Here is a 25,329-nt window from a genome sequence, read left to right on the forward strand (position 1 = left end):
GTGAAATTAAATAATAATTATGCACGAGTCACTTTACATCACGTTTTGTTTCACGAAACACTTTGTACACTGTGTGCACTTTATTTCACTGTTTTCCCTTCGACCTTTGCGTACGAATTTTCTGAACATACACGATTGTTTGCAAACACTGTGCAGCCCTCGGGGCCGCCGTCGGTGAATTTTACCGTGCCGACATGCACGGAATTATTTGTTAGGATGCCGGCGAGCCCGCGGTGCGCCCCAACGGTCTGGCTTTTCCGACTACCCTCGTGCCCTCGTAACCAGAGCAAGCGGCGGCGGTCGTTGTCGACGACCCTCGTTCGTTTGTATCCGCGTAAATGCACGAACGCGAACGAGGCGGTCGTGCACTTGCTGCCGCCGCTCTCGGCATGGTAGGGAAACTTTTGTGGAAAATTCTGTTTTGGATTACAGTTTTATTTCCTAAGATATTGATTTTTCTATTTTGATTTTATATACTTGTGGTTTCTCAACTATATATACAATACTATATAATGTTTTATGCAATATATCTAATAAAATATTTGTTTTTTCAGATTGTACGTGAAAAGCGGAGAAAATGCGGAATTTTAAGTTGGTATTTAGTCGATGGGGTGGCGCCAGCAACATCGAAATTTCCACGATTAGTAAGCATCCTATATTTACACCTAAGTAAATTGTTTACTTATTCTATGAAGCATGTTTATTAGTGTTTGTTTATAAGTTTCCTACTTGCACGCAGCACTCACAGCAGTGTGCCGTCAGTTCTGTGTCGGCGGTTGGTACGTGTTCCTCGCGTGTTGCATCGTCTTGCAATTAATGATTACACCAAGTAAAATATTGTCCATTAGAATAAAAAATACTAAGTGTTATGAAGTCAATTTTAACTTGTAGTTCCTTTAATATCTGCATTTGATGTGAATATTACATTTTATTTATATGCATATTAGAAGTGTTTCGATTTCAACTCTACCTAGCTAGTTATAGGGATTTGAACGTAAACATCTTTTTAACAGCAAACTGCGTTGCAATGCTCTCGCTCGCGCTACAAAATGCTGAACATTTCAGTCTGTTCTTTTATCTGCACGCGGTAAATACTGCTGTTTCATTCCGGCTTCAGTTAGGTAAATTAATTGCACTGCAGCTTATCAGTAAAAATCAGTATAAATATTGGCACTTAATGACAATAGACGTGTTTAGTGTTTTCCTGATGATGACGAAAGTGCGGAAATATTTACAAAACTCGTGTCTTTATCTGTGCGTCAGTGATCCGTCGGTTATTAAAATATTCCGATGCTTAGAATTGGAATTAGGGATATGTATCCTATTGATAAGCTTGAATAAGTGTAATTCACATCTGTCCTCGGCAGTATTTCACGGGAATATTGTCGCGAAAAATACCTTTTGCAGTACAAGTCCATTATCCGACGGAACGGACTTAAGTGTATGTAGGTACATAGTGCGAGTTCTAACACTCGTGTTTTTTCTGTTTCAGTACTTTCTTTGATTTTCCGATACAATGGTAAGTTTATAAATATAATTACATCTTTAGTACATTTTTATCTTTCATTGCATGTGACGATAGTAGCGAAATTGACGCGGGTAGTTGCACGCGTTGACCTTTACTGCAGGGAAATATAATTATTTTATATTTTATCTGATAGAGAATTTTCCATCTTTCATAACCAACAATTCGTTGGTAGCTATCTCTTTTAGTTTAAAAGAGATACTATTGGCATCGTCGAAAAAGTATCAAGCACCCCCTTGGCAATTTTTTTCTTAAGATTCAAAATTTCATCTCTCAGATTTCTCTTTTTTAACTATTCTATCTGGTTAGAGAATAGTCCGTGTGATTAAGACGCTGCGATGGGATCTTATTTTATCTCTTTAGTTTGATGAGATATTCGCGATTGAATGTACCGGGCAAAATTGATAAATGTCACTTTTAGCACTTCTAGTCGCGTTTTTCGACCTTTTACTTTAGGAAATATAATTTTATATTTTATCTGATAGACAATTTTCCAATCTTTCTTAATCAACAATTCGTTGGTAGCTATCTCTTTTAGTTTAGAGGATATGAATTTTGAAAATCGTCGAAAAAAGTATCAAGTACCCCCTTTTGGCAATTTTTTCTTAAGACTTAAAAATTTTGTCTCCCTGTGATTTCCTAACTATCGTATCTGATAGAGGTTGGTCCGTACATTAAGACGCTGCGATCAGATCCTTTAATTATCTCTTTTAGTTTCATTTATGATATTCGCGATTGAATAAAATGGGCAAAATTGATAAATGTCACTTTTAGCACTTTTAGTCGAGTTTTTCGACCTTTTACTTTAGGAAATTTTATAATAATTTTATATTTTTATCTGATGACAATTTTCCACCTTTCATAATCAACAATTCGTTGGTAGCTATCTCTTTTTAGTTTAGAGATATGAATTATTGAAAATCGTCGAAAAGTATCAAGCACCCCTTGGCAATTTTTTCTTAAGAATGGAAAATTTCATCTCTCTATATTTTTAATCTATCCTATCTGATAGAAAATAGTCCGTAGATTATGACGCTGCGATCAGATCTTATTTATCTCATTTAGTTTACGAGATATTCGCGATTGAATGTACCGGGCAAAATTGATAAATGTCATTTTTTGGCACTTTTAGTCGCGTTTTTCGACCTTTTACTTTAGGAAATATAATTATTTTATATTTTTATCTGATAGACAATTTTCCAATCTTTCATAATCAACAATTCGTTGGTAGCTATCTCTTTTAGTTTAGGAGATATGAATTATTGAAAATCGTCGAAAAAAAGTATCAAGCTTGTCAATTTTTTCTTAAGAATGAAAATTTCATGTCTTCGATTTCCATTTTAACTTGCCTATTTTATAGAGATTATAGAGATATTAATTAACGAGAATTCTCGATAAAAGTTATCAAGGCAATTGGCAATTTTTAACGCTGCATCAATTTGCTACATCCAGCAAAGTCTAGTTTAGTTTAGATCACAGGTAATTGCCTATTGCAAAACAAGCCAACAAGGTCGCGTGCTTTTGATGCGTCTTTGCGCACGTCTTGCTTTCTTATCATATACTGTCCCGTCGTTGTTTACGCAGTTTCGGCATGCACTATCGGTGGATTGCAGCCAGTTTCGTGCCGGTCGCTGGTTAATCCAGTCGTGTTTTGAGAGACTTACTCGTATATCGTTTATTCGAACTTCAATATTCTAAATTTGTGTTATACTCGAAGACCAATAGACTATTTATTTGTACTTTGCGACAATAGTAATTTGTTTAATGTTCGGAAATGCAGGTTATTGATCGCGTTTGTTATGTATATTACAAGTCACGTGATAGTGGATTTGATAACATTCCTCACTCGGCGTTGTGTTTGGTGTCGGTTACTAAATTAATCGGATATATATCGCCACCATTCCGAAAGATCCATCAGGCTCGTGTAAGTATTTTTTAACTAAACAACACAGATTGTTTATTTTGAAAGATTGTTAATTATAACATAATTCAAATGTATGAAATATTTTTGTTTTAATTTATGTTTCGTTTAGTTACAGCACTTGTACCTGGCAGTCCGATAAGCTGTACACTGGTAAGTTTATAATTCAATTATATTTTTCGGTCAAATTTACATTTGCTTAAAGTTGTGTGTGTGCGCCGTAATACTCGTTGCGCCAGGAATTGTAGTTTTTTTGTTACAACACGCGAACGCGGTGTGACAATAAGTTCGGAATAATTTTCCCAGATGCGGAATTTAATTCTGTATTCCCTGTATAGAAATTTATTGCAAGAAAATTCCGGAACACGAGTTATATTGAAAGTTGTGTGTGTGCGCCGTAGTACTAGTTGCGTTAGGAATTGAGTTATGAATTGAAAGTTGAATTATTGTCCCTGATATGGAATTTAATTCTGTATCTCCCTGTATAGAAATTTATTGCAAGAAAATTCCGTAACGCGAGTTATATTCAAAGTTGTGTGTGTGCGCAGTATTACTCGTTGCGCTGGGAATTGTAGTTTTTTGTTATAACACGCGAACGCGGTGTCACAATAAGTTTGGAATAACTTTCCCAGATGCAAAATTTAATTCTGTATCTCCCTGTATAGAAACTTATTGCAAGAAAATGCCGTAACGCGAGTTATATTGAACGTTGTGTGTGTGTGCCGTGGTACAACCTGAATAGTGTATACTCGTAGTTCGCACTCTTGGCTCTTATCGGTGTTAGTGCACAAAAAACTTGTTTTTATTGTGTTGCAGCGCATCCGATGCGCTCAGCAGTGTTTGTTCCATTTCTTACTTAGTCGATCGTGCGCTGCGGCGTAGTGTGCACGCGTTTACTTGCGTAGCGGTCTTCATGGCGACTTATTGCGTTTCTTGTGATTTTAAGTCGGTAGTTGAATTATAATCAGTCACCAAAGATAAGATTTAGAATTAACAGACAAGTGCGGCCTATAGTTAATGAGTTATCGCGCGTGGAACCAAGCATTTCGTGGTTTTACAACGTACGCACCACGTGTTTTCCGTCGGCCGTCGGATATCTTTCGTCGGCTAAGAAATACTCAGGCTCGTTTCGTGTATCCATTTAATTATTAATTTGAATCATTTGTGCATCGTATGGAATATTTCATCTGCAAAAACGTAAAAAAGTATGTATCATAAAAACTATATTCTATTACAATTACCAACCTTATAGGGAAAAGCGATCAGAAATATTAGTTAGCATAGTCGTCACATGGTTGCATATAATAACCTTTGCAATACAAGTATTGGAATATTGTCGCGTTCCGTCGGCTGCACATTCGCTCTCATTCGGGGCTTTTTCGGGGCTTCTTTTTGCTTTTGTATTCATAATTTTGTCTGTGCTAATTTGTGTGTTTAAGAGATCTGAATTTAGTATTTCTTTAAAATGTGTTTAATAAATTTATAATTATTAACAATTGTATTATTTATTATGTTTCTATTCACATACTTATCACTTCCCTTAGATAAACAGTAGAAAACAGGTAATAAAACATTCACTTTTGATTTTTATTTTGTATCACCCTGTATACAAATTTTTCTTAATGCTCTGCGAAAATAAGCATAATTATATTGTTATGGGGCGATTTTCATTTTCAAGTGAAGATTTTCTTTTGAAAACACCCTGTATGTAAATTTTCTTTATGCCCAGCAAAAAATTGACAATCTTTATTGTTTTGGGGTGATTTTTTTAAATTTAAGATTTTCTTTTGATTTCACCCTGTATATAATTTTCCACTGATGTCATGCGAAAACAGGGCGCAATTTGCTATTTTTTAGTGTTATATTTTGTAATTTGATAGCAATTTGCATATGGTCGCTATGCAGATGATAAACATATTTTAAAATGACGTCACGTGTTTTGTAGGTATTGAAATTGCAAATTCTAAAGTTATATTGTATGTAATTTGTTAATAAAGAAATGTTAAAGGCAATGGCTGTGTTTTATGACTTGTGCACCCCTTCCTTCTATCATTTCAGGTACAGGTCACAACTTGTAAAGTATTTCTCAGTGTTATGGTCGGCTCTGAGAGCGCGGCGGCACTTAGAAATATCTCTACAAGTCCTCAAGGAGTTCTCCCACTCGGGGGATGATCCCCACTATAAAAATTGTTAAGGTATCCTGTATGATTCGTGTACTCCATCTTTCATTTCAGCTACAGGTAAGAACTTGTAAGAATATTTTTAAGTGTTTTAAATTAGAAATATTTTTACAAGTTCTTAAAAGGAAGTCCTTATAAGGAGTTCCCTCTCTCTGGGGATGATCCCCCACCATAAAAATTGTTGATATGCCTGATAATTTCGGGGATGAAGCGCAGAGACATCGTAGCTGTAGGATGGGCCGGGAGCAATGGAGGCATCGAAGCAGTGGGCGATCGACCAGAGCGCCGGAGGCGCTCTGGGAGATCGACCGTAGACTGTCTTATAACGACACGTGCCAAAAAATTTAAAAATTTCATCCACCCCTGTTGCTCTTTCTTCTATCTCCTCCTCTCTTCTCTACTCTGCTATTCCTTCTTCTACTTCTCCTATTTCTCTGTTTTCTCGACTTACTTTCTTACTTCTCTTATTGCCTTCACTTGTATTGCAACTTCTCTTATATTTCGTTGCAATTCATATATGCAACCCAAATTACACCTGTTATTTTTATATTTGAGAAAAATGCCTTCTATAATTGGGGATCGAACCATCTATCTACGGTATAGCAGCATGTACTGCACACCTGCGAGCCACGCGGCTTTCTTATCAAACTATATTCGTTTCTTCTATTTATGTTTTCATATCTTATAGTAAAATAAAACAACAACATACATATACTACACTGTACTATACTATGCCGTACTATGGTATACTCTTAGATTCGAACATTACTTAATGCTAATCCTGAAAACGACTAAGTAGGGACACATGTAAACAAGAATGTAAAATTAAATTATCCTTTATTGACTGAATCATTTAAACTTATTATAAAGCAATAATATTGTGTCTGTAAGATTTAAAAACTTAAATAAAAGGAAAGTTTTACTTGATGTTACTTACCCCCTTAGTTCTTCTATCCATAAAGAACTAAAGCACACAAACATGTTTCCGCAAATTGTAAGTTAACGCACTTCTTTACTATTCCACGTGGATATCACAAATGTATAACTTGTAGTCACGTTGAATACACAATATTAATTTGATATCCTATAAGTATCCATAGGCACCGGAACACATATCCGACGGACGCCACGCGCTCACCGCAAAGGATCACTGAAATCATTCGTTGTGCGCTACACTGGGCTGTTATTACGAAATGCCTCTGATTGTCCGCAGATTCTAGTATTACTACAGAATTAAAATATCAAGAAACGCGGAAAATCGGCGCGACATTTGATTAATGAACAAAGCACGTGCGCACCACGAGACGGCGTTAAACCGACTAAGCCAGAATAAGCAGGTAAGAGAATAGATAGACAACCGACCCGCAGTTGGAGGGGCATCTGCATACGACAGAAATGCAATTACAAACATATTGCAAGTTATCAAGTAATCAGCTGAAGTTTACAAACAAAATTATTAGGAAGAAAGGATTTTAATTAACATACTATGGTAAAATAACACTAGTGGCTTCCCCTTGTATTAAACAATAGAAAACAATTTAAATATTTAAAAAATCATGAGAGATTAATGTTCTGAGAACACCGCGTTTGGTCGCTAGACATCTAAAACAACCGAAAATTAGCAAATCGAAACACCAAAATGGCATTTTCACAGGTTTCCTGTGTGCTAATCACACAAATTATTTATGAAAATGATAAACAAATTCAATACTTACAATCTGATACAAAAATCGTTGTCCTAGGACATTCCGTTCGCCCGCTAGACACCTAAAACAACCGAAAATTAGCACATCGAAGCACAAAAATGGCATTTTCACAGGTTTCCCGTGTGATAATCACACAAATTATTTATGAAAATGATAAACAAATTCAATACTTACAATCTGATACAAAAATCGTTGTCCTAGGACATTCCGTTCGCCCGCTAGACACCTAAAACAACCGAAAATTAGCAAATCGAAGCACAAAAATGGCATTTTCACAGGTTTCTCGTGTGCTAATCACACAAATTATTTATGAAAATGATAAACAAATTCAATACTTACAATCTGATGAAAAAATCGTTGTCCTAGGACATTCCGTTCGCCCGCTAGACACCTAAAACAACCGAAAATTAGCACATCGAAGCACAAAAATGGCATTTTCACAGGTTTCCCATGTGATAATCACACAAATTATTTATGAAAATGATAAACAAATTCAATACTTACAATCTGATACAAAAATCGTTGTCCTAGGACATTCCGTTCGCCCGCTAGACACCTAAAACAACCGAAAATTAGCACATCGAAGCACAAAAATGGCATTTTCACAGGTTTCCCGTGTGATAATCACACAAATTATTTATGAAAATGATAAACAAATTCAATACTTACAATCTGATACAAAAATCGTTGTCCTAGGACATTCCGTTCGCCCGCTAGACACCTAAAACAACCGAAAATTAGCACATCGAAGCACAAAAATGGCATTTTCACAGGTTTCCCATGTGATAATCACACAAATTATTTATGAAAATGATAAACAAATTCAATACTTACAATCTGATACAAAAATCGTTGTCCTAGGACATTCCGTTCGCCCGCTAGACACCTAAAACAACCGAAAATTAGCACATCGAAGCACAAAAATGGCATTTTCACAGGTTTCCCATGTGATAATCACACAAATTATTTATGAAAATGATAAACAAATTCAATACTTACAATCTGATAAAAGAATCGTTGTCCTAGGACATTCCGTTCGCCCGCTAGACACCTAAAACAACCGAAAATTAGCACATCGAAGCACAAAAATGGCATTTTCACAGGTTTCCCGTGTGATAATCACACAAATTATTTATGAAAATGATAAACAAATTCAATACTTACAATCTGATACAAAAATCGTTGTCCTAGGACATTCCGTTCGCCCGCTAGACACCTAAAACAACCGAAAAGTAGAACATGGAAGCACAGAAATTACTTCAAGTACTTAAACACGTTTCCGTAAAATACAAATTTAAAAAGAACAAAATTCACGGAATAAACAACAACAAATAATTTGTTGTGAGCTACACTAGATTGTTATTATTAAATTCTGCCGACTATCAACCGATTCTAGTACTACTACCGAATTAATATCTAATGGAACGCGAAAAATCGTCACGTAGTTCGATTAATGAACAAAACACGTGCGCATCACACGGCAGCGCACAACCGACTAAGCCAGAATAAACAGAACAGCGTATTGATAGCCAACCCGCAGTTGGAGGGGCATCAATCTATCTTCAAGGACAAAAGCAATTCTCTCCCTCGTGTTTGAATCAAAGAAGACATTTACGAAAACATTTATTATTGTTCATATTTATCATATAGTATATAATTTCCTATTTTTCATGATCCATAACAGTGCTTTGAACGGCAAATACGATTGTTAATGATTTATAAATTATACCGCACAGCATAAATTCAACACATTTTCTTTTACCTTGGTACTTATTTCGATTGAACAATCAACTCATCCTTAAGTCTCCACATTGCGCAGCATTAAATGTAACAACTATTATTAGAAATTAACATTACATTTACAATATATCTTTGATATGGAACACAAGTAGTAATTAAACAATTCGGTTTAAAACACTCGAAATAAAATTACAGTATTTTACGTATAATAAATTATAAAAGTGGAATATTACCAAATGTCTCCATCTTTGGTTGCCTAATTTTTTTAAATGTAAGAAGCATAAAATATATCTCGTTTTTACATTGACATTTTATATAATATCTACTATAATGATAGTAACTTTTAATTATCACGCTCATCTTTCTTGATATTCACTCTGCATCAGCACATTAAACATCATTTGTTACTAAACATAATTAAACTAAATACTTAAGGTACTAGTTCATGATATCACCAGCTTCCACTATACTCCAAGCTCTTGAATATAAACAATCGAAGAAAATAAAAGCATGCGTTATAGTAAAATAGATAATGCATGATTTATTTGTGTCTCATTTTGTTTGAGAGATACTTTGTATACTTGTGCATATTATTATTTGTCTTGTTCACACCTTTAGCACATAAAAATAGTTTGCACAATTATCCGTTGAGACTATCAACGATATTCGTAATTTCATATAATTGAGATTAGTTATTGTCATAGTTACTCCTGTAGCAGTATATTATCTTGTTTGCATAAATATTTGGCATTCAATCACTCATTTACTCCTCTGGATATAAAATATTAAGCACGCTCACGTATGAACCGACAACAAAGCCACAGATTCCAAAGATCATAATGGCGATGTCCTTCCACAGCATCCAGTTGTTTTTACCAAGACGATTTGGCCAGAAAGTAATGATTTCAATCAGTGGTGGAAAGATCAGCGCCAGCGCTGAACTGCTGAACGCACCCACCAGGGAAATCACCGCTCCCAAGTTGGGAATGGCCGCCGCCAGTGCAAACGTAACAATAACCAAACTTGTTCGCGTTAAATACTCGCCATAATAAATTGCACGCTCAGTGTGTAGGTGTTTCTTGACCAAGGGCCACACGATATTCAAGGGGACGTAAAACTGCAAGCAGTAGGACAAGAAAATGGCGACGGCCATCATGAGACGTACACTTTGTGCCAAGCTAAAAAATAAACCAAATTAATAACAAATAACTCAGAGAAAATAAATATTTAACTTACATTTCGTTTGGTGGCAACAATAAAGTCACACTTCCCAACTTAGCAGCGTCGCCATATTTCAAGTATCCAAAGAACCCAACAGCTGTGTATAAACAAGCAACAATCACCATGCCAGTATTCAAAACGCCATTCCAACCACCGAAATCCTGCGGTGTTTTCATGTTGTTCTCCAATGGAAGCACAACTCCGATTCCTTCAAACGCATAAATAGCAGTACCAAAGTACAATGGTAACTGTCCCCATGAAGAAAATGCATTTACTGATGATGTATCCGGTAATCCTTGCAGCATGTAGAAGAAAGTCACAATCAAACCACTTGTAGTTAGAATGGTGGCGAACAACGAAGCCGGCGTGAGATATTTCAACTTCTTCACCCAATTCAGAAAGATCATCGGTAGTAGTAACATTGCAAGATACCAAACAACATTGACGTCGATAAAGTAGTGTTTGACCACATCGTGGAGATTTGCCGCGACGAACACGAAGTACACACAGCAGAATCCCAATTGGGTGATGCACAAAAATATATTTATCAATGTCCTGAAAGATAATATTATTTAGATTGAGTTTATAAGATATTAAGAGATATTTACTTGACTAGTTTTGAATATTTTTGTAAACTCTCCGGTCCAGTCTCAAACGCTGCCTCAACAACCTCAGCAAAATTCAAAGATGGCTTCTGTATTCGTCTGGCAAGTTCATGACTGCAGTTAACCAACATGTGCATACAATGTGTACAAATGGCACCCATTAGAAGAGTACCAAAGAAACCCACTGCAAGACCAGCATTCCGGAAAGCATCCGGCATAGCCAATATTCCGGTACCAATGTTACCCTTTAACAAATGAATCATCGTATCCAAATTGGACGTGGGTGATTCCAGATTACGATTCAGCACTGGGTCCGAATCGCTGTCGAAACTCTTCTCTGACGCTGTAATGTTATCCATATTCATAACATGTTCCTCTTGTGTTTCTCCCTCGAGGAGCAATGGCTGACGTTCGTCCCTCATTTTGCCTTTGTTCTTCGACTTCTGTAGGTTTTGTTGATTTTGGTGTTGGTCTGATGTCGTATTGCCATGTAGACCACCATTCGAGTCCTGCACAATCAAATTATATCATTTTAGAGTTTTAGAGGCAAATTGATGACGAGTACGATATATTTGAGACTAGTTAACACCTTGGTGTGCTGGTAAGCTGGCACCTAGGTGTTTGACGCGGGTGATAACAGGGGAATGATAATGATATTGAGTTATCTACACGATGGAAATAAATGGTGATAAAATTTCCGCAGAAATATACCATATGTTCATAGTAGAATAAAAAATTAATTATATTTTATGACTTAATCAATTAAAACATTAAATTATAACATTTTATTGATTAAATTTGTTAGAAATCATTAATTTTATTCTCTGTATCTTTTAAATAAGTTTTTTAAAGTAGAAATTTATGAACAAATTGTATATTAGTAGACTTAAGCATATTTTATTCAAATATTGATAATTCCCGGTAGTTTCCTGGTAAAATATGCTATAAACATAACCTTATTTCAATATCTAACCTAACTTTTAATTAAATTGGCTAAAAATTGAAACACTTTGTATAAAATTACAAATGTTGTAATATTAGTGTTAATTTTATGTACATTCATCGCTATTATTGTTTATAGAATATATTTATCGCAAGGCATAACAATCTGTTATCAATTGTAATGAAAAAAATCATTCGCGTATTAGCATAGCAATAAATAATTGAAAACAACGGCACGTTTTATTATGCGCACGTGTAGACTTTAGTTACCAATGAGTAATCAGTATAATAACTAAAAACACATCATACAATTTAAATATTATGAGTTACAATTGTGTAAAGATAAAAAATACAAAAGACAAAACATTTTCGCCTAAATTTCAGTTAATAATTAAATTTTTATCGTTGACACTCTGCCACACATGAAATTCATTATTTCATTGACCCGGCATTTAGACGAAATTAAAATTCGTTATCGCAATTCGAAATTATATTCTAATCGCCAGCGTAATTGGCATTCCGATCCGGTTCGCGCACTGTCTGCGATAGACAATAACGCGCCGCATGCGAAAAGAAAAAAGCCTTAGCAACAAACGTCTAAACAAATAAACGAATAAAATGAATACGAATATCACGCGTGCGAGTGTACTGATGAACACTGTGGTCAGCATGAACAATTTTTCACTCTCTTTCGATAATAGTCCAGCTGTTTTTATCAAATTGTTTAACATTGGTGTTTAACCGCAATGGTTGTTAAGCGCACACGCCGACGACGACAGAAAACACGCGAGCGGAGATAAATCAAACATCAATAAAATGGGTTTATTTATTGTGTGTTCCAGTCGGTAATTGAGTGTTATTTAATGGACGCTTAATAAAATAATTTTATCAATATTTCCAGACGTTCATCATGATAATTTCTGAGATAAAGACGCGAAAATTTTAAGAAAAGATTTTAATTGCGCATATTGCATTGAAAGGAATGAGGAATTAATTACAAACAAATGATTATTATTCATATTAATGATGCTGGTAGTTTTCCGGCTGTTGGATGTTATGATTCGAGACAGGCGACAAGCGAGCCAGGGCCGTACTTTGTCGGCAAAACAATAAAAGTAAAGATAAAATTTAAAAAAAATAAAAACCTTACGCAATTAACGCTTCCGTACGTCTTCCCACTCATCTTGTCTTCTTAGAAAACAATATTTTAAAATTATTTATCTATATATGAACACAATTCAGTCTTTTTGTTTGTTTTATGTTTAAATTCACTTATAAAAAACACACTTATAATACAATAATAAATTATTATTTTTAAATATTCAACACATGCGACGATTAAACAACGTTTTGTTTTAATTTTTATTTTATATTTTGATTGTTGTGGTTTCTGTGCGTTTTATAATGGCAGTGATGAGTTGGTCGGCGAGTTAGAATGTCCGGCGCGTCGCGGAGACCGTTACAGACTGAATAGACTGATTGGGCCCACGGAGACCCAGCGTCCAGTGATTGTTGCTTGTTGCTGCCCGCAGAAACAACTCGACCAGTGAATAATAAGATAGTGTGCGCGCTGCGACCGTGGACACGAAACTAAACAGCTAAGCATGATGAGACACATGAGCGGGTCGTGGTGGTGAGAAGTTTTTGTAACGGTTTGGATGGGATGACGAATTGACGAATGAGAAGAGAGATGGGACAGGTAAGCAGGTAGAAATTTTGTTTTTGTATGTAGGATTGCATTCCTAATGATTTGAATGTAGTTTAAATCAAAGATTGATAAATTTAAGACGGAAATATGAAAATTAATTAAAAATTATGAAAATTTTTGTTTTTTTTTCTTTAAATTTCAGCATAATTATTGATTTTTTAAGTTAATTTTATCTTTCTATTAATAATTTGAATATAATCCAACCAAAAATTAATAATTTTAACCCAGAAATCAAAAAAATATAAAAATTATTTAAAATTTTAGATATTTTGTTAAAATTTTACTATAACTATGACACCTTGTATATTTTGAAATAATTATATCGTTATACTCATAATTTGATTATAAACCTATAAAAAATTGATAATTTTAACTCAAAAACATAAAAAATATCAAAATTATTTAAACTTTTAGACATTTTTTAAATTTCACAATAACTATAACACCCTGTATATTTTAACGAATTATATCATGTTATATGAGAACTGAGACCTACTCATCATTTATTTTTAGCAATTTTGCAACTTTGTAATCTGATAACATTTTTCCTCTAACTTTTTATAAATACCAAACAAAATATAATTCCATGACGTGCCACAATCTGCTTAGTGGTCAGATCGTTTTATTTTATTTTTCATCACAAGGTCTAAACTCTAAATCCTTTACTAATCTTCTCAACTTCCAACACTAGCAGTGATTGTTCACACTCTTTGATAATTGATAATCGCGACACTCCGAAATAAATCCAGTTTAATCGGTTATGTTTGCTTAAACTTTTCTGGCCCCAGAATGAAATCGCCTATTGTCCATTCAACTTTAGTCCTTTTACGTTGACTTCAAGAAATTCCTCCGATCATTTTATTTATTTAACTTTTTTCTTCAATCATAATACTTTGATGTAATACAAAATACAGAGTTCATTGTTTTCCTAACTTGACTCACTGCCATTCAACAAATTGTTGTGTCAACATAAAAAGCCGCACACGTTTTAACACCACATCGATGACGCACGCAAGTTTGATATAAATTTGATAACAATAACAAAGTAAAACGCAATATATGCGTCACTTTTCGCATCATAATCACATAATCACGCGTTTTATTATTTTATTAAATTTCTATACGATTTTAATATTGTAATATATTATACATATGAAAAAATGTTATGTTGTTTGTGTCCGATGCGCTTTATCACCAGCGGAATTTTCTTATCGCACGCATTAGAGACGGTCATTAATTACTTAATACTTTCGTTACATACGCGCACTATTCGAGCGCATGGCGCAGGAATTTCGAAAAATCTATTGCACTTGCTCACAGTCACAACATTATACAATGATTAATTGTCGATGAGCGCGGAATTGTTGCATTGATGCTTCCGACAAAGCGAAACGGGACGTAAAAACGAAATTTCATGCATGCTCGCGGCCCATTAAACCTTCACCCAATTAGTGTCATTTATATACAGTGTTATTATTACACTATTAAAATGGTATTTAATCATTTATTACACTATTAAAATGGTATTTAATCATTAATAAACGAAATTAATATTGATACACTCAATATAACTACATGTGAAGTAATAAACTATAAAAAATTAATAGATTTATAGACTAGTTCAAATAATTTGGTAAATTTCCATGCAGCAATGCAGAGTTCAATTCTAATCACAAGTCTAGTTGAAAGCAAAGCGTGTCGCACGATTGTGATAAACACCAAAACAGTAAAAGTCAAAAGAATGCGTGCGATTAAGAGAAACTAATGTAAAATCTTTAGCAAAATAAAATTACGATTGAATATAGGCAACCAAACAAACAATACCCACGCAAAAATATGCGTAAAAACAATTAAAAACTAATTATTTTACTATTATTAAATAATACAACATCAAAACGTTTAAAACATCAAAAATGTGTTAGTTACGCTTGGTTTCAGTGGATTCAACGGCGTCAATTCATTCATTTTGCCGCCTGTTGCTTCAATTATTGTCGTTAGTAGTTATTGTTAATTGCGTTAATTATTATTATTGTCAACTGTGGAAGTCGATGTGCAGGCTGTGCGCCGTTTGGAAGCATTTATAACTTCTGAAATGAAAATATTCATCGATACGGTTCTGTACACATAAAAACAATGAAAAACCGCGCAATTTATCACAGAATAATCGAAAAAAACATGGCTGATTATGCGCTATATATAAAATCGTTACATATAAATTAAATCCAAGAAAAACATGAAGAATTTCATTAGAAAATTACGGTAAACTCAAAATGATGTCATAAACACATGACGATGACTAAGAACATTCTAATAAACAAATAAACAAACAAGTAATAAAACAAAGAATGCTTCCGCTTCGCGCAAAAGAAATAAAACCTTAAAATATCCAGTTAAAACCCTTCAATTTCACCCTTTGTAATTAGATATTCATATAAAATAACAAACCACACAAAAATCGATTTTAAAATAACCTTCTCGTTACCCTGTTTGGATATTCAATGAAACTACGGCTACTCACGTTATTTGTCCATGAAAATCGCTCGTTGTTCACTTGATAGCCGCACTCATGTCGACGCAGAATGCTCCTGCAGCAGGGCCGATGTGTTATCACACTGCGCTATCACTGGACTTCTTGTTTTCCCACGACGCAGTCACACTTTCCAGCAGCGCCAGCTGTTATCTGCTGCGCGATCGCGCCGCCGTGTCTGGCGAATGCGCGAATACGTTGTTGCACGCGGAACATTCGCCTTCAAATTCCACTTCCTTTCTCAACACGCTTCATAAAAAAATCTGAGATGCTAGACGCGCTAGAGAAACGTGCAAAGAATGACCTACTTTTTACATACAGGCCCGGCATGTTCATATTAAATCCCGATTTGAATGAAATTTAGTTTTTAGATATCTTTTTAATAAGTCATCAAAAACGAATATATTTCAGCGCTGTTCTTTGTTTAAAATATAAAATATGAACATTGCATTTCCAGGCGCCGCTAAGAAAGGTCAGTGCAATTTCGATTACAATTATCTGACAAAAATAGCATCGCGTGAAACGCCGCACGCATTTTATTAATACGCTGATAAAGTGGGTTAACGCGATTACAAGATTGCGCTTTGTTTATTTTACGCCGTCCGAGTGACAAATCAAAGAACAACTGTTCCAACTCATAACGAAGTCACTCCAAATGTCAATTAAGCAAGAAACGTTTCAGATTTAGACATCGCCACGGTTTTAAAGGATTAAATATCTAATTTTAAGCAGAAATACTTATTTCATCACTAAATTACTTAAAATATATAATTTGTAAATGTTTTATTCTGCTTTACGTGAAATACAGAGTATAAATATCAGTACTAATCGTAAATCAGTACAATTATATACATCAAGCAGTGACGTAGGATGGGGTGGCTGTACTAGCTACGCCACTGACGATAAGCGCGATTAAATAACCAAAAAATCATTCACAAAAATTAGGACTGTGATTGCAATCGTATCTTATAAGAAAAATATCACAAAAGAACCTGAAATGATAACGAAATCGAAGAAAAGACATTTCATAGCTGCGCGATGGCAAAAACTCGAGAAAATCGGCAGGAAATTATTAACAATTAATTAACTAAATAAAAAACTAATCTCGCGTTCTTTCCTAACAGTCCGTAGCGGCGTGGGCAATTATTTAATGTATAATTCTAGCACCTACCATTGCATAAATCTATCTAGTGCAGATTTATCCCGCTGAATTCCAGGGTCTATTGACAGTTATTTGATTAGGAGTAGTCATATTCTTATATTCACTCCTAAATAAAAACAAAACATAAAATATTGACATGTTTAACTAAACTGTTATGAAACTTACCTAATATTACAAGGTAAGGACGAAATATTTAATGAATATTTACGAGTAGCGACTAGACACAACGTTTTCAACGTCGGTACGAAATCCAGCACGTACATATCGCTGTGATCAATCAATTTATCATCATTACCGCGAGATTCGTCGTTCAGCAAAGGAAACGGACTGAAATAATATCAAAAATTGCGTGTTTTCCATTATAACAATTAAATTACAAGTAAATACCTTGTACCACCGAATAAATAAACACGATCATCAATTATTAACGAAGCCTGGCGTCGTCTTTCACAAGGTGGATCACCCAGAGCGTTGATTTTCGTCCAGTAATTCGTCGTGGTGTCAAATTCATACATATCATTATAGTGTTGACTCTTGATGGCGTTATATCCACCGAAAATGTACATTTTTTTACCTCTTACAACTGTAAAATTAAACAAAAATGTGATAAAACGAAAATTTGAACTTAAAATAAAATAATAAAACATACAAGCTGAATGACTTCTTCTGCCAATTGGTCTATCACCATACACTTCAGGTTTGTGCCATTTGTACGTGACTAAATCAAGGTACCATAATTTCGGGCAATATTTTTCGCCGGGTAAATAGACACCACTTTCAAATTCGGAACTTCTTCCGCCGAAGAGATACATTTTGTGATCGATGCATACTGCCGTGTGGAAATCTCGTAATTGTGGTTCAGGTCCTTTGTAAAACAAAGAAAAAAACATATTTTTACAAGTTTGTAAGTTTGATGATCCATAAAACAAATCAAGATTTTGATATTTATTAACTAGTTGACCTTGACTGCTCCAATTTGAAGAAAACATTGTTGTAATACTAAATATGCATATTTTGTGCTCCATTGCCATTCACTCCATGAAGGTTACACGAATTGTACTTGACTGCTAAATGCGAACGTATTTTTAATCACACCTATCATTAAGTAGCGTAAAATAGCAAAAACTCACTCAAAATTTGCGTAAATTCATTAGTATTTCCAGTAAACACAATGTAATGTATTGAAATTCAACTTTTTATCATCAAAACACATTCAATTGTTTTCCAATAACAAATTACTGTTAATCACGTTGTATAAGTGATTAAAACACAATGAAAACATTACATACCTATTGTATGAATATACTGCCAACGCATTTTGTCCAAATTGAGCATATAAACACCCTTGGCGAACGAATCAGACTCGTCTTCGAATCCACCAAAGATGTACATCTTATTATCACAAATGCACGCGCTGTGTCCATCCCTAGCCAGTGGAATATCACCGGTGCAATTCGGCGCTGTCCACGAATGCCAAACTGTATCGAAACAAAAGAGCACTGAACAAGTTACCCGATCATTGCGTCCACCCCATAAGTAAATTTTATCTCCGTAGGGCACCGTAGTATGTCCATATCTCTTAAAAGGTAAAATATCATCATTTTCGAAGTATGGTAGATCACTGACTGGATGTTTCGTCCATCGAAACGTCTTGGTATTCAGAATATGCACATCTATCGATGAATATTCTCTTAAATCTTCACCAGTACAATAACCGCCGAATGTGTAGATCTTGTTATCAATGGACACAGCTGCGTGGTTGACGCGCTTTGGACCACCTTCCACTTGCACCACCCAAAGCATTTTTTAGTTTTAGTTAACTAACTAAAATGAATTAGATTAGGCATTGAAAACAAAATGTTAAGGTTATTTTTTTAAATGTTATACTTACAGTAACTTGTACTCAATTGAACATGTTGTTAATGTTGTTATTTGATGGCCAAGTTCACGCGTTTGCGAACAACAATGCGGAAAATAGACACAGAAACCTTGCCAATGCCAATAACATTCACAGAGAGGTTAAGAACGCGTTTGAAAGAATTTGCGTGGAGTTATCACTCTCGTTGCCAGCGATACAGCCGGCATACGGGAATTATACAATTGATCTCCTCTCTCAACGCTCGGTGGCTGGCTACTGAATGTGTTCACAGGCGCCGCGCGTAAACGGAATAAACAAATCGAAATCCCCGTACAGGTCGTGGTCGTGCACTATATTCGATTTGGCGTCGCGTCATTCAGACTCACTCTATTATTATACGCAAATACATATATATGCTGTATAGTTTTTGCAATGTAGATGTATCAACGCCAACTTTGTCTTTATTTTATTTTAGATATAATTTATTTTTAATGTTGTAATTTACTTGGTGTGTTGTGGAATTGTCAACCACGTCTGCTGCAACGGTTTAATAAAACGCGACTGATACGAACGGACTGAAGATCGCTCGGTGGTTTTTTGATTGTTGTTTATTTGTTGTTGACATTGACAATGTTTGTTACCTCACTCACCTCGCTTGACTCGACTTATTTTGCTTATGTTTTACATGTACTCCCACTTGAGCAAAATTAAACGAATTTTATCTGTGGACTTGCAGAGCTTAGTTCACACACAAACGTTTTCTGTAAAGGTGACTTTACACTTTAAATAGCAATTTTGGCAGCAAAATTTTATGTACAACTTATAAGGCTCAGTTAACACATTTTTTTTTAAGCATACTTTATACTTTATATGTGTATAGGACAGTAAAATTGTACTTAATTCTATTTTGATGTTATAGTGATTTCCTTGTAATAATTACATAACGTAAAATATAAATAAATAATGATATTAGTTATTATATTTACTTAATAAAAACAAGAGTAACATTTTATATATTCATGTTTTATGTATTATATTTTATGTGTTATGGCGTGTGGAGTGTCAAACTACCAAGGCATAGTTAACACACACGTAGTGCGTAAGGCACACTTCACACTTTGTACTCACATTTAATTCTCAACAAACTTATATTTATTTCTATTTTAGTATTACAGTATTATAATTGTCACCGTACACCTTTTAAAATAGAAATAAATGTTTCTATAAGTGATTTAATTAATTTAATAAAAATTAAAGTAAAGTTTAAGGAATTGAAACTTCCAAGGCTTAGTTAACCCTAATATGCTGCATAAAGCTTACTTCACATTTTTATCAACATATTTTATGATTTTCATTTGTGCATCTTATAAGTTATAGGTCACAAAAGATAAATTAAATTTTGATGAATCAAACACATTTTGACCGCATATTGAATGAATTCACACAAAATTTTGGATACTTGAATGACCGCACAAGGACAACTAGAACATTACCTAATTAATCCAAGTAATAAATTAAACAAAAAGACCTTGCTCAAGAGACACTTATTCAAATTGAATAAATCAAATATCGACATATTTGACATTAATAATTGAGCAGCCCGCACAGTTTTTGAAATTTCAGTTTTTCAGTCAGTTTTTTCAACACAAACTGACAATCAAAATTCAATTTTACAATTTTTATATTATATTTCTATGCCTTCAAAAGCGAAATATACAATTTCCAAATCATGCACATGTTCATACTGCTCCCATTCCGTCTACGGAATTAAATTATTGTTGGTGTTGTTAATCGCATTCGGAATTGTCCTTGTCTGGCATCAAAATGCTTGCGAAGTCTATTGCTAACTTGTTCAGAACCGATGTCAATCTATACTGGAGGAGATTTCAAACAACTTTTAACGTTACAGTAATGCCATCATAAATTTCCCATCAAAAGAAAGCATTCTATATCATTTTGTTATTAGAATTATGAGTATCACTTGCTTGACGCTGCAAAAGGAGTCAAATTAGATTGTACCATCAGCAGAGAGGAAGGACTTGCATGGTATACAGACATGGCGAATATTCGACGTGCAGAGCACTCAATATCGCATCTTTATCAAGCAAAAATGGTCCGGGGTTTTTGTCACTTGTGTACTGGTCAAGTAAGTTTAAAATCTTGAAAAAAACTGTTTTTAAATAATTTTCCAATACAGGAAGCAATAGCAGTAGGTATTTATAATTGCTTACGGCCACAGGACGACGTTATCACTTCTTATCGCGCACATGGCTATGCGTACCTCATGGGCGGTAAAAATCTAGAACCACTCATCGCGGAACTAATTGGGGCGAAAACAGGATTTTCCAAAGGTAAAGGAGGTTCTGTTCATATTTATACGGATCGCTTCTATGGTGGTAATGGAATTGTTGGTGCCCAGGTGGGTAAAAGTATCAATTTTTGCTTGGGATATTGATTTTGGCTTTTGTTGGTAAATTTAAGATTGCATTGGGTACCGGATTAGCCTTTGCACATCAATACAAAAACGACAATGGTGTTACCTTTACCATTTACGGGGACGGCGCGGCAAATCAAGTAAAATTAATTATTTTCTTTAAAAAACGGTCATTACTCAATAATCTCCCTAATTTCCATATTAGGGACAAGCATATGAATCCTACAACATGGCGAAACTCTGGAACTTGCCAGTTATTTACGTCGTGGAAAATAATATGTATAGTATGGGCACGTCTGTAGAACGCAGCTCAGCAAACCCAAATTATTTCAATACATGCGTTTATATTCCTGGCATATTGGTAAAAACATAAAAATAATTAAATTTCCATTTATTCCTAATAATTCTTTGGTTCAGATCGACGGAATGGATATTTTCGCTGTTAAAAACGCAGTTGAGTTCGCCATCAAATTTGCATCCGAAGGCAACGGTCCGATAATTCTCGAAATGCGCACTTATCGATACTTCGGTCATTCAATGTCTGATCCCGGTAGCACTTATCGTACTCGAGATGAAGTTGCACACACACGCAAAACACGAGATCCGATGCTAAAGCTTAGACAGATGCTTGTTGGTGCAAATTTAACCACCAACGAAGAACTCAATGTAAGTTTTATTCATATTTACACAACATAAAACTAAATATCACCGTTTTTACTGATAGGATATCAAAAAAAGAATTGCTGAAGAACAGAAACCTATCGTAGATAAAGTAAAAACACATGGCCCGCTTGGTTTGGAGCATGTATCTGCTGATGTACTAAAGAAAAGCCTACAGGATAATATACGCGGTGTTACAATCCTAAAACCATTCAAACATCAAAACTTTCCTCCGACAAAATGCTGAATTTATATATTATTCAAAGAAAAAAATAAGTACGGCATATGTAAGGTTGCAAATCGTCATATTCGCGTGTATATCTGTAATAAATTGTGAAATTATTTAATTTGTGCTCTGGCATTAAGTTACAGATACGTTTAAACAGCAATATGTTGACATATCGATCACAATGAATTGTTCTTGAGTATAATATCATCATAACATCAGTATTACGACACACCTACCGACACTTATGTATTTACAAAGTCTACAAATACGTAAAACATAAAAAATTGTGCATATATACGTAGATATCATAAATATTATATATAAATATCAATTTGTAATACTATCTAATCATGTATCAGTTAAATATTCGAATCTATTCATCTTACGCACTAGGAACTACGTAATAAAATGTCATTTATGGTTGAATTTGGTCTAGATTAGCGTGTGTGAGTTAAAGCAATTTGACTATAAGTAAACTAACGGAAGACCCGAGACCGAGACCGATGCCGATGAAAACGGTGAGCATCGACGAAGCGGTTTCTCGTTCGTGATGCTCGACTAGTCGTGGGGCGCAAAGTACCGCCAGATTGGCAAGGTAACCATTACTCAATGAGCAAAGAACTATAATCAAGATATAGTAGTAATCCTTGGTGATAAGCACCGGAATATTTGAGTGGCGCGGTTGTGCATTGCAAAAAAGCATCAGCGGTACAAACGCAATTCGGATGAGATTAAACAAGAGAATCCATCCGCCATGTCGTGGCTATAAAAATAAAACAAATTTTCGATTATTTTTTCATATAAATGTAAACAAAACAACGAATTACCCTTTGAAGATAACCTGCAGCAAGTCGTCCAGCATAATCACCACAACTGAAGATTAGATATGCAACCACCGGTACAAAATACACATCTAAACATGAAAAATTGTTAGTTTTTTTGTTATAAAACTTATTGTTTTGGTTATTACTTGTCCATGCGCTGCCTGATGCTCGATTCTCGCTCTCAATCAACACTGTAACGCCTGGATAAACGCTCAGTGTGATTGTAAACACCAAAAAAGCGCTCAATGCATGCGGCCATATTTTTTTAAAGATGGTACGATGACAGACGATTCTTGGCCGTAATAATTCCGTCTGAAACTCGTTACCAGTGACTCCTGTCCTCTCAGATATGTGGTATTTAAAGAAGACGGTTTTCGAGAGAATAATGTAGCACGCCAACGAGATCAGAATCATTAAATTGCCGACCATGAAATAGACGAAAGCGCTGAAAGTTGAGGATATACCGATCGCCAGTGAAATAATCTGGGCGATTGCGGCGAAAATTCCACCCAAGGCTTGCCCACCAACGGTGGCTGTGATATATTTCGGCGAAAACTTGCCGATTATGCCGAAGAGAGATCCAGATAATATTGCACTAGCAACTAATCATAAAATATAGAGTTAAAAGCATGAAAAATTGTTTTTTAAAATAATAATTACCATTTAGCAAAACGACCGAAGCAAGTGTCACCATAAAAAATGTTTGTTGCCCTGTTCAAGGTGAAAACTCGTTATCAGTTGGGAAATTTATGAAATATGCAATATACTTACATGAGTCAGTGTTAATTTTCACGAAAACCGTCGTCATAATGAATAAAATCAGCATTAAAATTAATGAACCAATCACACGTTTTTGTAATGATATTCTACAGACAAAAACATTAAATATCTTACTACACTTGAATAATCTCTAATGATACACTTACTTGTGTGTAAGGAATGTAGTCAAAGTTAAAAACACAATATTTGGCAGTGATGAGGCAACACTCAAGTAAGAAGTGAACTCAGCCTGTAAAGGTGTTCGCTTTCCATCGTGCTGAGACACCTGAGACACATTTAAGTACTCATCTGCATTCACAGACCTAAACTTATACATCCAATACTAAAAATATAAAACCACATTGATAAATATGATAAATATGATGAAATTATTCAATGTAAAAACATTTACATCATCCGCAGTGATAAAGAAGTTCCATGGCAGCAGTGTGGTCATACCCAATAAGTAAAAAATTAAATAGGCCATGTAATACTTGTCTCTGGGCTCTGCTGGCCTGAACAATGGTTTTGTATCCTTGATCACTATACATTCTTGGTAACTTTGTGTTCTTAGATCGACAGATTCAGTATCAGAGTCTGATTCTTGTAAAAGTGGTCTTGTGTTATTAGTATACTCCATATCAACCTCTTCAGATATAATTAAAACCTCTCTTGTAGCTGTTGTTAGTGGACTAAGTCTACTTTCTATGTAATGATGAAGACTACATCATGTTCGCTGTAAAATTATGCACAATTAAAGAATCATAACAATACAGAATTCACTAAACTGCATTGTTAAGTTTATGATGAAAGATAAAAGTCCAGAATGTGATAAGATACGATAGATAAGATTATTGTGTATTTGTTATGGACTTACTTGATATAGTCACATTGATATTGCAGGAGTCATGTTGTTCTTGAATAAACCTTCAGTTTCATGCACCGAATGCATACAACCAATCAAAGACGATTAAAATCGTGCAGATTATGTTTAATTACCAACTGACAAGAGTCAGCTGTTGTTACTTGTTTTGTGACATTAGATATGACTTTCCTTCACTCATTACAGCTCTTATTACTCTTGACTCCCACTACTGTTACTACTACCATTAGATTCTAATGCATCACTTGGTCATTGGTTGTTTCCACAAAGCGCGCTTTTTTAAATTGTGACGTGACTCTTGGACTGCAACTATGGAAGTAATGCAACAACATATGCAAGTTCAAGTCACGTGTGTCCTTACTCGTTATCACGTTATCATACAAGGAAGTTATGAGAATTTATTACGCAAAAGGAGCGCATGTCAACTGTTACAGTTAGTCACAGT

General features: G+C 34.8%; 4 protein-coding genes and 2 long non-coding RNA genes across 10 annotated transcripts in view; 2 read left to right on the plus strand and 4 right to left on the minus strand.

Annotated features, from left to right (window-relative positions):
* The window catches only part of LOC135791525 (uncharacterized), a 129,464-nt gene extending 125,602 nt beyond the window's left edge, over nucleotides 1-3,862 (plus strand). Inside the window, exon 3 of the long non-coding RNA XR_010548051.1 lies at nucleotides 3,559-3,862. This is a non-coding gene — a long non-coding RNA (uncharacterized lncRNA). The remainder of the gene's footprint in view (nucleotides 1-3,558) is intronic.
* A 3,258-nt stretch (nucleotides 3,863-7,120) lies between these two features.
* LOC135792160 (uncharacterized) lies at nucleotides 7,121-8,297 on the minus strand. 2 transcript variants are annotated; one of them, XR_010548209.1, is made up of 7 exons: nucleotides 8,167-8,297; nucleotides 8,002-8,053; nucleotides 7,837-7,888; nucleotides 7,672-7,723; nucleotides 7,507-7,558; nucleotides 7,342-7,393; nucleotides 7,121-7,228 (listed from the first exon to the last, which is right to left on the minus strand). It is a non-coding gene; the product is annotated as an uncharacterized lncRNA (long non-coding RNA). The 2 variants fall into 2 exon arrangements; XR_010548208.1 differs by having other exon boundaries at nucleotides 7,121-7,393.
* Nucleotides 8,298-8,942: 645 nt separating this feature from the next.
* Nucleotides 8,943-16,265, minus strand: LOC135792231 (proton-coupled amino acid transporter-like protein pathetic). 4 transcript variants are annotated; one of them, XM_065302840.1, is made up of 5 exons: nucleotides 16,067-16,265; nucleotides 15,475-15,635; nucleotides 10,902-11,407; nucleotides 10,309-10,848; nucleotides 8,943-10,250 (listed from the first exon to the last, which is right to left on the minus strand). In XM_065302840.1, the coding sequence occupies exons 2-5, from the start codon at nucleotides 15,511-15,513 to the stop codon at nucleotides 9,836-9,838; spliced, it is 1,500 nt and encodes a 499-aa protein (XP_065158912.1). In that variant the 5' UTR covers nucleotides 15,514-15,635; nucleotides 16,067-16,265; the 3' UTR covers nucleotides 8,943-9,835. The 4 variants fall into 4 exon arrangements, with proteins under 4 accessions (XP_065158912.1, XP_065158914.1, XP_065158913.1 ...); XM_065302842.1 differs by lacking the exon at nucleotides 15,475-15,635 and having other exon boundaries at nucleotides 16,067-16,264; XM_065302841.1 differs by lacking the exons at nucleotides 15,475-15,635; nucleotides 16,067-16,265 and adding an exon at nucleotides 12,991-13,434.
* Nucleotides 16,266-16,843: 578 nt separating this feature from the next.
* On the minus strand, nucleotides 16,844-19,831 carry LOC135792354 (kelch domain-containing protein 3-like). The gene is made up of 6 exons (XM_065302980.1): nucleotides 19,129-19,831; nucleotides 18,527-19,061; nucleotides 17,887-18,102; nucleotides 17,625-17,820; nucleotides 17,403-17,564; nucleotides 16,844-17,343 (listed from the first exon to the last, which is right to left on the minus strand). Exons 2-6 carry the CDS (start codon nucleotides 19,038-19,040, stop codon nucleotides 17,274-17,276), a joined length of 1,158 nt encoding a protein of 385 aa, XP_065159052.1. The 5' UTR covers nucleotides 19,041-19,061; nucleotides 19,129-19,831; the 3' UTR covers nucleotides 16,844-17,273.
* An 869-nt stretch (nucleotides 19,832-20,700) lies between these two features.
* On the plus strand, nucleotides 20,701-22,844 carry LOC135792240 (probable pyruvate dehydrogenase E1 component subunit alpha, mitochondrial). The gene is made up of 7 exons (XM_065302855.1): nucleotides 20,701-21,003; nucleotides 21,062-21,241; nucleotides 21,293-21,514; nucleotides 21,577-21,669; nucleotides 21,735-21,890; nucleotides 21,947-22,195; nucleotides 22,254-22,844. Exons 1-7 carry the CDS (start codon nucleotides 20,920-20,922, stop codon nucleotides 22,434-22,436), a joined length of 1,167 nt encoding a protein of 388 aa, XP_065158927.1. The 5' UTR covers nucleotides 20,701-20,919; the 3' UTR covers nucleotides 22,437-22,844.
* Nucleotides 22,517-25,224, minus strand: Ent1 (Equilibrative nucleoside transporter 1). Its single transcript, XM_065302854.1, has 8 exons — nucleotides 24,879-25,224; nucleotides 24,414-24,737; nucleotides 24,169-24,344; nucleotides 24,014-24,108; nucleotides 23,903-23,953; nucleotides 23,389-23,844; nucleotides 23,246-23,331; nucleotides 22,517-23,181 (listed from the first exon to the last, which is right to left on the minus strand). The coding sequence occupies exons 2-8, from the start codon at nucleotides 24,639-24,641 to the stop codon at nucleotides 22,870-22,872; spliced, it is 1,404 nt and encodes a 467-aa protein (XP_065158926.1). The 5' UTR covers nucleotides 24,642-24,737; nucleotides 24,879-25,224; the 3' UTR covers nucleotides 22,517-22,869.
* Nucleotides 25,225-25,329: the final 105 nt, after the last annotated feature.

This window comes from Atheta coriaria, unplaced genomic scaffold (genome assembly GCF_025399875.1).
Source record: "Atheta coriaria isolate IRGN ID8LTWV9N9 unplaced genomic scaffold, Caltech_Dcor_3.1 hic_scaffold_5_pilon, whole genome shotgun sequence".
Lineage (NCBI taxonomy): Eukaryota > Metazoa > Arthropoda > Insecta > Coleoptera > Staphylinidae > Dalotia > Dalotia coriaria.

Coding starts and splice junctions, on each gene's coding strand:
- LOC135792231 (XM_065302840.1), bottom strand. CDS start 15,513: ATGAATGAATTGACGCCGTTGAATCCACTGAAACCAAGC. Junction 11,408..15,474: donor TGAATCCACTGAAACCAAGC/GTAACTAACACA, acceptor TTGATTGTGCAG/GACTCGAATGGTGGTCTACA. Junction 10,251..10,308: donor TTGTTGCCACCAAACGAAAT/GTAAGTTAAATA, acceptor TTTATTTTTTAG/CTTGGCACAAAGTGTACGTC.
- LOC135792354 (XM_065302980.1), bottom strand. CDS start 19,040: ATGCTTTGGGTGGTGCAAGTGGAAGGTGGTCCAAAGCGCGTCAACCAC. Junction 18,103..18,526: donor GCAGTATATTCATACAATAG/GTATGTAATGTT, acceptor TGTTTTACAAAG/GACCTGAACCACAATTACGA. Junction 17,821..17,886: donor CAGAAGAAGTCATTCAGCTT/GTATGTTTTATT, acceptor TTAATTTTACAG/TTGTAAGAGGTAAAAAAATG.
- LOC135792240 (XM_065302855.1), top strand. CDS start 20,920: ATGCTTGCGAAGTCTATTGCTAACTTGTTCAGAACCGATGTCAATCTA. Junction 21,004..21,061: donor AAACAACTTTTAACGTTACA/GTAATGCCATCA, acceptor TTTTGTTATTAG/AATTATGAGTATCACTTGCT. Junction 21,242..21,292: donor GTCACTTGTGTACTGGTCAA/GTAAGTTTAAAA, acceptor TTTCCAATACAG/GAAGCAATAGCAGTAGGTAT.
- Ent1 (XM_065302854.1), bottom strand. CDS start 24,641: ATGGAGTATACTAATAACACAAGACCACTTTTACAAGAATCAGACTCT. Junction 23,845..23,902: donor TTCGGTCGTTTTGCTAAATG/GTAATTATTATT, acceptor TTTTATGATTAG/TTGCTAGTGCAATATTATCT. Junction 23,182..23,245: donor CTGCAGGTTATCTTCAAAGG/GTAATTCGTTGT, acceptor TTATTTTTATAG/CCACGACATGGCGGATGGAT.